General features: G+C 45.9%; 2 protein-coding genes across 2 annotated transcripts; one reads left to right on the forward strand and one right to left on the reverse strand.

Annotated features, from left to right (window-relative positions):
- Positions 1 to 1165: 1165 nt before the first annotated feature.
- On the forward strand, positions 1166 to 2044 carry CDEST_15499 (uncharacterized protein; the record flags this gene model as incomplete). The annotated part of the gene is made up of 1 exon (XM_062931655.1): positions 1166 to 2044. One exon carries the CDS (start codon positions 1166 to 1168, stop codon positions 2042 to 2044), a length of 879 nt encoding a protein of 292 aa, XP_062787706.1.
- Positions 2045 to 7755: 5711 nt separating this feature from the next.
- Positions 7756 to 8279, reverse strand: CDEST_15500 (uncharacterized protein; the record flags this gene model as incomplete). Its single annotated transcript, XM_062931656.1, has 2 exons — positions 7756 to 7883; positions 7934 to 8279. 2 exons carry the CDS (start codon positions 8277 to 8279, stop codon positions 7756 to 7758), a joined length of 474 nt encoding a protein of 157 aa, XP_062787707.1.
- Positions 8280 to 12984: the final 4705 nt, after the last annotated feature.

Here is a 12984-nt window from a genome sequence, read left to right on the forward strand (position 1 = left end):
TGATAGTTGTGGCCATCGCCGTTTGGATGCTCCGCCGGCGCCGTCTGTCATTTGAGCAGGGCGAGTCGATGACAGGCTCCATTAGCGATCTACCGGTTTCTCTAGGCGCACTAAAGAGGCTTTATGTCGCTAACCCGGACTAGGGCCTTAGCTTACACAGCGCTGTTTAGTTAGCAAAACATTAGTAACACCTGCATGATAACTTACGCTATTGTGGTCATCTTAAAACTCGCCCTTCTTTTCGTTCCATCCGTCAGTACGGTCGATTTGCCTAGCACTCAACTTTGTTTTAGCGCGCTGAACGGCTAACCGATCTTCATATATAAGGGCGTGTATTTGCTATGACTGCGTTTCGATTGAAAACGATATTGGACGTACTACACTTAGCGACTGTTTCAAGAACCACTCATCGCTTTGAATCATAGGGGGATGGTTCTACGTTCATTCGCGTTGATGAGCGGAATAGACCCTCTGTAATGGTCCAACCATTTCGGTGTTGGCTGGCAGGCGTAACTCTATAGTGCATCTCAGATAAACGAAGCTTTTGCTTTATGCTGCAGTTGGTTGCCCTGACCTGGTCGTAACATCCATGGCTTAGACGTCCTGAGCCGAAAAGAATAGGCCGACCTTGTGTTAGCCGTTTGCTGTGGTCATACCTATTTAACTGTCAAGACATAACTCGTAACAAGAGACGATTTAGTTAGCGGATGTTAAACCTGCTTCGAGTAACGTTAGCAAATATGTTAGGCTGTGGAAGCAGCCAATCTCAGCCGGCCATCCATTATTTATTTCAAATGGTGGTAAGAATACAAAACAAGAACACGTGAAGTGTTAATGTACGGTGTTGTTGTCAGAGTTAAATGTTTCAGTAGAAAGACAGAACAAAATACTCTGGCCAAAGATCCAACAACTAATTATTACTTATCAATTAAATTTCGCAATCCTGCTATCGAGGCTGGTTTCAGGCTCTTCTTTTCTTCAAGTGAAGTAACCAAAACCTTGTTGTACCGGATATTGCCATTGTGAAACATTTATTCATTTCCCTATTTTCCTTGGTGAGCAGATCACAAGGCTCGATTGTATATCGAGTCGCATATCAAATAAGTCTCAGCCCCATTCTACGCTCGCAGGTCGGTCTCACTGCTGACTGCATACCACTAACAAAATGGGATCGATTGCCCAATTTCTCATACAGGGAAGGCTCCAGAAAGCACGCCTGTCCGAACATGCAAGCTACCAAAGGACGACGCGCTTTCCCCAACACCCTGGAGTACGTCCTGCGAAAACGATGATCGCGCGAGAGGAACCTCCAGGTCCGTTGCGAGACCTTGTGAGACATCGGAAGCAGGCAACTATCCAGAACAGTGGAGGGGATGAGGCTTTTCGTGTTCGATCCAGGTTTCACAGAGAGCCCGACACAACGGCGATGAGCACGACTAAGATTGCCATTGCCAGCCCAAGACACGTCATCGAATGTATGAGATACTGCGAGCCCAACATATCACTTGAATGCCCGGAAGTAGAGGAATTCTACAAGCTAGGGGACGAAGAAGTGATGGAAGATGAGATCTGGTTTGCTTTGACACCGATTGTCCACTTCTGGAATCCTAACGCAGCGGAGGAGGCGAACCGCATCGTAACAAACAATCGGTTCGACTGTTTATTGGTTATCGGAATCTGTCGTAACAATGCCGGCTTCAACCTTCATATGATTCAGAACTACTATTCGGTCCCGACGCACGAGCCTTGGAGATTGGGTGAGAATACGCTGGATCGATTGCTAACAAGCAACGACTGGATTGGCATTGAGGATGGCCTCCAACCAGACAGGGCTCATCTCGCTATCGGCCGTGTTTTCCACCTTGGGTACCGTGTTCTCCACCGAACTCAATCAGCGGCTGAGTATCAGGGGATCATCGTCATCGGAGCTTATTCATCACATTACAAATTTAAATTACTCAGGATGGTCGATCGCGTCATTTTGTACGAAGATGTCACGACGATGCTAGAATTCATCACCGACAAACCTTTAAGGCTTTCCTAGATTTGGACGTTGTAGATTTTAATCCAAAAGCTCGAAGATTCCCTGCGCATTTTCACTGAGGCTATGTATGACTAGTTAAGCTATTTTTGCAATGGTCACGAACAAACGCAGTACCTGTCATGCAGCCACCAGGCCTGTATCCAACGGCTAGCCCGACAATAACATGTAAGAGGAATGATTAATGCAAAGTGAGATTGACGACTGAAAATACCATACGCTTTTGCTGCTGGTTCTCGGCGTTTTCGAAGTAGTAGTTTCTTTCGCAGCGACTTGTTTTCCATCTCAGACAACGCCTTGTCCGTTCCATCACGGAGGATGACACGGTTATCTAAGAGATGGAAAACTCTCAAACAACTTAGGGAAACCATAACGACTCGGCTCTCGAGCAATAGACCGAAGTCACAATCACGGGGTTAATACTTCCATAATGGCCCACTGGCCGATCCCGATTCGGTCCAAGCTAGATGGTCACGAGGTAGTTTGGAGTCGTCTGAAATAGACGGCTCAAGCTTCATGACATTGGGTGCATCTAGCGCAAGATATCTATTCCCAGATGTGACTAGCGCGGGCCCAGTGTCTGTCGGATCAAAGGCAGCTTTTGTGGGTATGCCTTGGTTTGCCCCTCTGAGGGTACTGAAGTATTGGCGACGTTTGAATCTCATGATGTCGCTCCTCTCACGCAGCTGTAAGCGGCGAAACTCCTTTCGCAGGATAGTCTCCTGTAGTTGACGCTTCCTGTTATACTCTTTGTTGACATCTGTGCTGACCTCAACTCTCGCCCGTGACAGATGTCCTCGCCAAAGCTTAACGATGCTAGTCGTTTGTGACTTATGCAGTCTGCAGAGTGATTTATCCACAATGCCTTCCAGCTTTTCGTTCTCGACGTGAACTAAGCAGGCTTCCTGAAAAACATTTTGAAGTTTTCTCTTACACCGGTTGCCGGACTGAGACCTCCCCACGCATTTCCCGCATTTCTCTCGGGATTCCAGTTTCACAAACTGTATGAAATCCAGTGCGTCGTAAAGTGTTAGCATCTTTTTCGCCAAGTGTTTCAATGGAGTAAAAAAGGACACGTGAGTTGCAGTGTTACTGTTAATATACGGGTACTTCCACCTAAGAATCAGGAAAACTGCAGTTCTGATTGTCGATTTTATCCTCCTTCGCCCTGTTTTAATAACGGTATGACTAGCTCTAAACAACATAAACAGTACCTAATCTTATTCTCATTCGAGTGATTACGTTATATTTAATACAGTCAGACGTAATCCTAGTGAATAAGTCGTTTGCGATTGATGCATACGCACATGATGCTAATTGAGAGAAACCCACATTGACACTTAGAATTAGTCATACTATGAGGTTTGTAGTTGTTTTCCAGCTCTCAAAGTAGCAGAAACCATTGCATGAATGATTGTACGGGTTAGCCTGCATGGTGATGAACATGAAAACGTAACGATTGCAAGATATTGATATCGGTGTTAAAGCCCAACCAGTTGGGATGCTTTCTGGCGTGACTCTATAGTGCAAAGCAGGGAATAATTGTGCAGGTGCATCACTCCCGAATCTTTTACTTTGTGGTGCAGTTGGACCGCTAACCTGCCCGCAGCAATCACCTTCATTACGCACGGAAACACTGACTGTCACAAAGCGCAAGGGTAAACTGAAAAAAAGGACTTATCTCTATTCGGTTAAGAATGAAGATGTGAAAGTGTTTATGAGATGGTTGCTAGGATGTACTACAGTCCACTTACATTAGTGGAAGCCTGGGTTTGCTCTTGGGTAACGTAACAGATACGCGAGTGCTAGATCAACCGATTACCATTTTCAATCGTCATGTAAGTCTTTCCGTCCTCATTTTTTGGTAATCCACTTAGTTCTATTTTTCTTTTACTGTTAGTCGGATTTAGTGCACTCCCGCGGTTGCCCTAGAGCACGCGTTCTGCGGGTTCTTTTTCTTTTCTTTTCTTTTCTTTTCTTTTCTGAAGGGTTCCAAACTGGTGCTGAAGCAGCAAAAGAGCTGTGGTCTAAACGTCTAGTCTTCTGCCTAGCTTTACGATGTTAGACAAATCAGACAGGTAGACGCGCGGTAAGGTTGAGAACCAGGAGTAGCCCACAGCACCCGAGTACCGGGTTCTTCTCTTGTAGCTTTTTGAGTCTGGATTGCGTTTTCACGATCCAAGTGTTAAGTTAGGACAAGCTCATCTCCGCTGACCACTGATCACAACTAATTGATTAACAATGAGTTATTTCCGATAACGATCAGAAGCCATCTGGCTGTTTAGCCTAAAACCGCCATTCTCTGAATACATTTAGTTAACGAGTTTGATGTCATACCCAACCATTAGGCCTATTCCACCCAGGACTACTACAAAGGTGCTTGTTATCTATGAGAGATAGCGTTGTCTTGCACCGTTACGTTGAAGTATACCAAGAGCCTGTTTTTGGGGGGGACCTCCGCTACCTCCATACAGTCGTTGGACGAATACGTTCGTAGTCTTTCGTCGAATATACTTGTAATGCCTCCTCCCATCGCTCCTTTGCTTGCCAGTCTCTCCAGACAGATCAATGAAATCAAATGGTAACTTCAGTGTCCTGATGAATTCATCTGTGGGCACGTCGTATATCTGATTGAAGTTGCTGCAGTTATCGCCGCTATGTATAGCGACTGAGCCCTTGTGAATAAGTTTCCGTTGAAGAAATGCTTTATTTGTTTTTGATTTTGACACTGTTTTCATGTCTCCTTCGTGCCGTTTTTAGTTGTACAGTCTGAAGATGACCGCTGATGGTGAAAGAGGTCCAGATGCAGTTTTAAAGTTGGTGTTTACAGCACCAGGAAATGCGGGAAAGTAGCCGTTGAGTTGTGGGCTACTGCCATTGAGTTTCTTACCACATCAATGTGATAATTTACATTGCCTTGCCGAGTGAAGACTTGTTTCTGATGTCCTTTTGCCGATATCTCTCAATAATCTCTGCAGAACTGCCACCCGATTCGGTTTTCGCCAAGCGAGAAGGGCACAATAGACGTGCGTACTATGTCCGTTAATGTAACTGCACTCTGAAGGTTCCGCACAAGAATGCCCTGCGGCACTGAGGCACAACAGGATCCGAAATATTGGTAAAACGTCTATAACGAAACAAAGATCTCGAGGTTGTTTAGAGTAAACGCGCCTCTCGAGGACGCTGCATCACTATACTGGGTGAGGTGAATTATCATAACTGATGTAGCCTTATCTTCTGGGTGGCCAATAGAGTGAGCAATCTGTTTTAGCTGTGTTTTCCATCGGCAGTGAGTGAAATGAGTGACGGTACTTCCTGATGTGAGGAAAGTATTTTATAAATCTTGATTCTATTTGTAAACTAGCAAAGTTGATTCAATAATATGCGTGGTTTGTCGTGTTCCATACTTAACGTTAGTCAGTCCGTTTATTTTAGTCATTCAAAGGCACTCAAGCCACCCGTCCAGACTTTTCTTGCCTTAGTAGATGTTTACAAATCTTGAGACATTAGGTTTGTTAACACACGATTAGCCTGCCGATTTTCACATCTTGTCCAACCTTTTAATGCGTTATCAGTCTGTCAATCAGACTCATACTTGTTGTAACAAAAGCCCAGGACATTGTATATAACCCGGTCGCTTCAACCAAAGTAGTCAAGGGAACATGGGCTACCCCACAATCAATGATATAGTAGGCACCACTGTCATAGTGCTCACTATATATGCGATTTTCTTCCTACGAAAACAATGCAATCTGCATATTCATGCCATGATAAGAGCTGTATCAAAATCCTGTTTGGATCTAGCCCACATCGAGGCACGAGTGCACACGATGGAGCTAGACCGAAATAAGCAATGTCGCACAGCATCAACTAGGCATAAGACAACTGGATCAGGACAAAGATTATGTAGAGCAAAAACAAAACGTTCCGGTGTAATTCTGGGCCCAAAAGTTGGTTACAATCTCTAAGGCCCCCTAACCAAAAGACAAAGGAAAAGCCTTTACCTACTTCAATCGCCAAACTTAGTCCTAACTCAAGTCGCCGTGCCATCTACACCTTTTATCAAACCTGTTACGTTCAGAATGCAACTTTTCACTATGCATTAACACGATTGCTAGTGTTTATTGATAGAATGCGAAAACATATAGAGTTAGGGACAGCAGTCCTATAAATCAACCCGTATCCTCGATAGATCCTAACAGCTTCAAGAGCGCATCTTAACTCTATGTCGTCCTAAACGAAACTGACGTGAATTAGAAGTCAACACATTAACGTTGTAACAGCTTGGTATGGTATGACTCGTTGGTCACCGATATTAGAATGCTTAGTAAAAATATTACTATGGGTGGCTAAATCCGCCCATCTATGACTGAACATCTAAGTTCGGTCAACATAGCGTGGAATGAGATATATAACAGTGGCGTTTTTCCATAAAGAGTAGCTGAGGCTAGCATTACAGCGCAGTAACCGTCGGTGTAACGGTTTATTTGTAACCCTGTCGATCAAAGTAGAGAATGATCCATAGATTGCTGTTGAAGGCTGATCAAGGGTCCTGATGCCAATTCATCTGGCGCCTGGATAGCATGTATGGTCTAGTGGAATTGCATCTTTGGATAGGGGATGTTACTGTTAGTGTTGTTGCATAAAGTGCTATGGAGCAGTCGACTTACCGGGATTCGGAGATGAGGGCGGCACAGACATTGTGAACAACCGTGCATAAAGCAGCTTCCAGGAGCCTTTCGTAGCATTTCTCTTCGCAGTGACTGGACACGTCTTCATGGCTGTCCCTCAACAATGGAAGCATGGTGAAATTCTGAAAAGTTATCGCATCACGAAAAGATGCAACGGAGAAGACAAAAGGTAAAAGTATATTGAAAGGCCTCTCAATATGAGAATTTGCAATATATGATACCAAAGGCGGGCTGGATTCACTGTAGAAAACACCGCCGACCTCGCCACCATCAGAGAGCAAGACGCTGTCAACATCCATACCTGATCTGAGACAAGCATCATGTGAAAACCTTGAAGCCGGCAGGGAAATGACCAACTTCGAGCTCGCTGATGTACGGGACAGCTGTAGAGGTCCACGTCGGAAGTGGTTCGGGTCCTAATGCAAGAAAAGGATTCCGACACGATGGTGAAGGTGCACCTAGAGAACTAAGCCGCGGCTCGTCTCACGGTGACTTTTGCTGCGCTTGTTACCATAGACATCTGCAATCACCAGTTATATTCCGAGATGCCCTCAGACAAGCGTGGTTATTCAGGAACCCCAGCAACCGTCACAAAAGCCCTCCCACTAGGCATAGTAACACATGTTTCTGCCAGAATCCATGGAATGTAAATCAGGCCACTATTGCGTGTTGCACCGTGAGCATAAACTGAGACAAAAGTACCTTGGCTGTGCATCCTGGGAACGCACTGCACCGCTCTGGGGGATTCCATTCGTCGTGACTTTATTCGTCAATCCAGCCGACGTTGTTTTGAAATCCTTATCTTCAAGGTGCCAAGAAACAAGGTTAATCACGGGACATAACCTAGGCTGGATGAAGGCGACAAACATTCAGACAGCGTGTCCAGCCACGCGCTGACATGTACTATAGTTATGTCCGACCAACCGTGAAAAAATATCGAATTATAATAGCTCGCGGCGATACTCTTGTCTAAAGACATGGTGTACACTAGATAGCTCATCTAACCTGTTGTTGAGAAACCAACTAAGCACAGCGCGCCGTATGCAAAGTCACACATGTTCTATGTCTTCCCAGCAGAAGCCTGTGTGTAGAAAGGTTCCATCCTGCCCTCGACGTCCGTGACTTTTGTGTTCGGGCGTGGTAGTTATGCACTGTGAACATAGCATTAGACTCGCTCTCTTACTCCCAAACTAATGCTTACACCAGATGGGCAGAATTTCTATTTGATATTGCATCGTTGTATCAAGGTAAACGACTGCATTGGGTGGCAAGACTCTTCTGGCCCTAGGGAGCCTAGAGCCTTCGTCGGTGTGCTGGCGTATGGATTCGGCCTGCCATGGTTGTCGTCTGTAGGTCGGCCGTGGTCGGGCAGGTTGGTGATGAGGTCTTCTGGAAACATCTGAAACTGTTGGTGTAAGATATGGCGACGGAGTCAACTCGACCAGGCGGGGAAGTGGCGTGAACCCCGGTTCGGTTTTTCGAGTAGAACAAATGCTTGGTAATCTGACATCTTCAAAGTAAGAAGAGCGATACAAGCGCCCATCCATCTTGACACTAGCGTGAATTTCTTCCTCGGCGGATTCTGACCTTAGAGACTGACTTAAGAAACTTCGTCGCTCTAAAAGACCAGAAGCGAAGCCCTATTAAAAGGGTGGACGCTGGCCAAAGTTGCTGACAGACAATCGCCTACGACAGATTCAAGGTCAAACAATCAACGTGGATGACGACAATTTCAGTTCTTACCCTGTTTTGTGTTGACAAGGTTGTGTTAATAAACGATTTCTTGCAACCGGATCTATCAGACAATTGCAGGCCTGCTGGTCGTACACAAGCCAATGTGCGTATACGTCGGAATACTGGGGGCATTCCCGCCTGACCCGGACGTTCCTGACCAATCAGAACGGGGATGTTCACCCGCGGTTCCATTGTCAAATATCCACCACCGCCAGCAACATGGATAGTTAGACAAACAGACTACACGAATACGCGATCACCACGAACGCCGTGACTTTTACCTCGTCCAGTTGCAACCCGGAGTAGTATCCGTGTGATACCGATGCCTATACTACGGCAACGATGGCAGATTCAATGCTTGATAATAACTATGTTTTCGCTACACACAATAAAGCGGGGACTGGAAAATGAGGCCTAATCAAGTTTATACATTGTTGTTATCTGATCGTTATTCGTTGCGAGTTTTGATTCAAAAAACTGTGGCAAATTTAAGGTCGACAATTGCTAGCTCTACATCAGACAAGGGCTGGCTGACGTCAGTCACAACGGATGGGACAGATTGTTAACGGATCAAACAAACAAGAACATGACTTTGCATGCTCGGCTGACTTGACGTGTCACTTTCCGGTCAATGACGACATGTAGAATGAAGTGTTTCGAGGAGGCGGGAACGTTGAGGGCCTCATAGTCACTCTCCATACTGCGAAGGATCTCCAGACGTATTCTTGTTTCTGAGTGCTCAAACTTGTGTTTGTCGTCAGGTCCAAAAACATAATGGATCAGCAAATCATGCTTGGACTTGATGCCTTCCCAGCATAACATGAATTATGACTCCCTGGGATGTAACGAAAACAGCCAGCACCACCATCCAAAGTAGAGATAACCTAGGATTACCACTTCTGGGCACAGCAGCGCGCTAGACCAAAACAACTATTGGTCAAACGTTCGGGTTTCATAGAAACATATTTGTAAGCCCTAGTGTTAATTGGTCCGTGTATCAAATAACGTTTGTAAGGTTTCTGGTAATGTTCAAACAAAGCAAACGAAGGGCAAAAAGAAACACCGGTCGGTCCCACCGGCCGGCAGCCAGCCACGCTGGGTGAGGTGGAATTGCTCGTTCAGCCACAACAAGGGACATAAGTATCCACTTCGCTTTGAGGCTGGCCAACCAGATGGATCTCCCATTTTACAGGCGGCGTAATCGTCGCCAGCACTCACACGAGTACCCAGCCGAGCGTAAAAGCCACATTGAGGAACGCCAATTGCCAAAATCCTCTACCGCAGACCTACATGTACTCTTTCATATCTTTGCAGTTCTCATGAGCTTCATTCTTCCCTTTAGCATATAGACTCTTAGTCTTTGTCGCAGTAACTTTTTGTTTCCCTTCTACGAGCGTACATAATAGACGTGGCTTAAACTAGTTCCGGTTTTTGTTAGTTATATTGGACCCTTGAATGACGATTTAGACATCATAGCCCCTCTCATTCGTCGTAGTATCACTTTGTCACGGTTCATTCGACTCAGTCATGCGCTCGTTTTGGATCGTTGTGTACACTTCACTAGGGTTAGCGATATTCACTATTCTTCTCATACTGGCCTGCTACATGCGGAGGCGGGTGTCACCAGAACATTCGGTATGAAGAATCCGAAATAGATCTACATTGATCTGGGAATTATCATAATCAACTTTAAACGCCGGTGAGGATCTTTAGCCAGAAAGTTGAACGAATCAGTGCTCGAATGAGCAAGAGATTTTTTACGTGAGCCTACGACTAATAAACAACCATCACTTTAGACAAACAGTGCCTCCCGTTTCTATTTTACGGCTATTCCTCCTCACTTGCCCACGAGAACGGGTGATGCAGCAACGAAAGGTGTAGTGATCATAGGAGTGATGAAGCAGGACTCGGATATATTCGGTTGTGTGTAGGAATTCCGGATATAGTAGGAATTCCGGATGTAGCAGGAAATAGATAGGATAAGTACCGTTGCCCAGCAACAGAGGCCTGCAGCCCGAGACGGGCTCAGGAGACTCGATCTGGACGTTCTCGTCGCGAAGGACTGTCTACTTGAGATAAAGGTATGTGTGTACTTACAAGCAAAAGAGCACTTGCTGCGTAGGTGATATGGTAGATGCCTGTGCGCCATGTGAAGCAGTTCGTCCACTTATCAGAGGTTGTTTACCCACAAAGTCTCTTGAACTGTGATATTCGCCCCGGTCAGCTGCCGATACGATGGTCTGCCTTCTTACTCAACAGGCTCACCAACACGGAGCTGTGTTGTCCCACAGGTGTGTCCGATGGCTAGTGGAACACGACGCTAGATGAGAGGCATGAGGTCGTGCTGACGACTAGACAAGCTGTTCCACCTTGATCTTAACCTTGCCAGATAGCGTATAGCTTTGTCATTGTCGTATCTCATTATTGTGACATATGTGTGTTTATGCAAAGAAAAGGTACCCTTTCTTCCACATGCGCACAATAATAATGGCCTTCATTTCGATGACGTGAACCGCAATGGCGTCACAGCCTGCCTGATTTGCTAAATGCTGCTACCAAACCGCAACAATAATACCCCTGACGACTTTTCATGGGTTGTAATGCTTGTTCTTATTTTCCAATCCTGTGCAGAGATGAGGATTAGCCAATTGTTTGCGTGGTGGCAGATCCGGCCGGATTGAGAGAAGTCTACATTGGGGTGGAGGCAGGGCATTTGGGTCATATTTGGAGGGTTTCCTGGCCTTCCACTTTACCTTTACTTGGCTTCCTTTTTTTTCCCTTTGTGACCCCCCGCGGTATAGCCTCAACCATAGGTTCCGGATTCAAATTGCTAAATAATGCTCAAACCACGACAGTGTGTGTTCATAAGAGTTCAAAACCAACTTTTCAAGTAGTGCCAGTGGTTCGCCAATCACTTCCGCTCGCATAGTTTAGACTTGGGCGACCTTCCGGCCATCAGTTCGTGCGGAAAGATTGGCAAACGTAAGTGAGGGCCTTACCAAAGCGTAAGAAAGTTGCTGGTCTCATTCACTGAACACCTTCCAGGATTTTCTTGTTGTCTGGCATTTTCAAATTTCCGGCCGAACCCAGCACATTCGTTGCAACAATAGTACGACTATGCACCACCGTCTATTGTGTTGTATACGAGCATGAATATGTCTCCCAAGGGTACGCCAGGATCAGGGAACCGTGCATTCGTTATAAATATAGACGGATACGTTCATAGTCCTTCATTTAGCATGCTCGTCAATTCACCCCAATGATTTTCCACCTTTCTACAGGTCTGTCAGCTGCTGCCCAAAACCGCTGTACGGTGTGGTACCACTTATCAGCCGTTGAATCCAGTGCCGAGGCTGACGGTGGGTTTGGGCTGCAAGTCCGCGAAGTTCGGCATACGCGTCTCGCAGGAAACGAAGAGGCATAAGTCTCGCCGGCGCCATTCGCTTCCAGACTCTAGAGATCGAAACTGCTTGGTGTATTTGTCAGTGACTCAGATACCTAATGACCTGACGGATCAAATAGCGAAACCTAGTTGACGCCCAAATATTGGTTATTCTGACAGGTTCGCCAATGGGCGCCCCTGTCTCCCTCGTTGGGTACTCAATCGTGCCAGATGTTCCATGGATATGTTAACGCCTTGATTTGTCCTCTTAATCGTCGCTTCCCTAGAGAACTAGAACTACTGTCGTCTATGCCTAATTCTTCCACACATACTACTGCTAGTCTGTTTTGGACTGAACTGCGAAGTTAGCTTTATTCTCCCAACTGGATCTATTTATAGTCCAGTTATGTGCCTTAGACTGAATTCATTCTTCTTTTTCTGTTTACAGGGCAGAATAGGGCAACAATATGCTTGTTTTATCACTTAGAACGCACAGCGGAGCACACGATGTATAGCGTGAAAGATGCCTGACTCTAGAAAATGCTGAAGAGCATCTTGGAGCCTACATATATACCCAAACCATGAGCTAAAATCCATGAGTAGATCACGTGAGAAGGTGGTCGTTATGAGCCATGTAAGTGAGGCACGTGATGCGGCTAAGAGCCTCCTAAAAGTGAGGTTCTCGTGCCAGCTAGACACAAACAGGTACAGACCATGATAACCATGGTCACGGAGCCAATGACAAACGCTCCGGTTACTTTGCAACATGTTTTTCTTCTAGGAACTCTTAGCCGCAAGCTCCTCCAATGAATCAAACCAAAAGAAGAATCTTTTTACTTCGAAAACCTTCTGTCAACCGGTTGCGACGTATGTTCTCGGGGGAAAATTTCAGCACAACCACAGACTCGGTACCGATTGTTGTCCAATATTGTTCCAACGCCATCAGCTCTGTTTAGCATAGATTTGACCTCGATAGCTTGCCTTGTACTAACCCTAAGCTAACCCCCATAGATTGCCAGCTTGCGTCAAGACGCAATGCCCCTGGCAGTCAACACAACGGTCCATGAAAAGATCCCGAGCGGCCGATCGGTTTTCTCCGGACAACCGGCGAGAAAGCCAAAGCCCTCCAGGAACTG

This window comes from Colletotrichum destructivum, chromosome 12 (assembly GCF_034447905.1).
Source record: "Colletotrichum destructivum chromosome 12, complete sequence".
Lineage (NCBI taxonomy): Eukaryota > Fungi > Ascomycota > Sordariomycetes > Glomerellales > Glomerellaceae > Colletotrichum > Colletotrichum destructivum.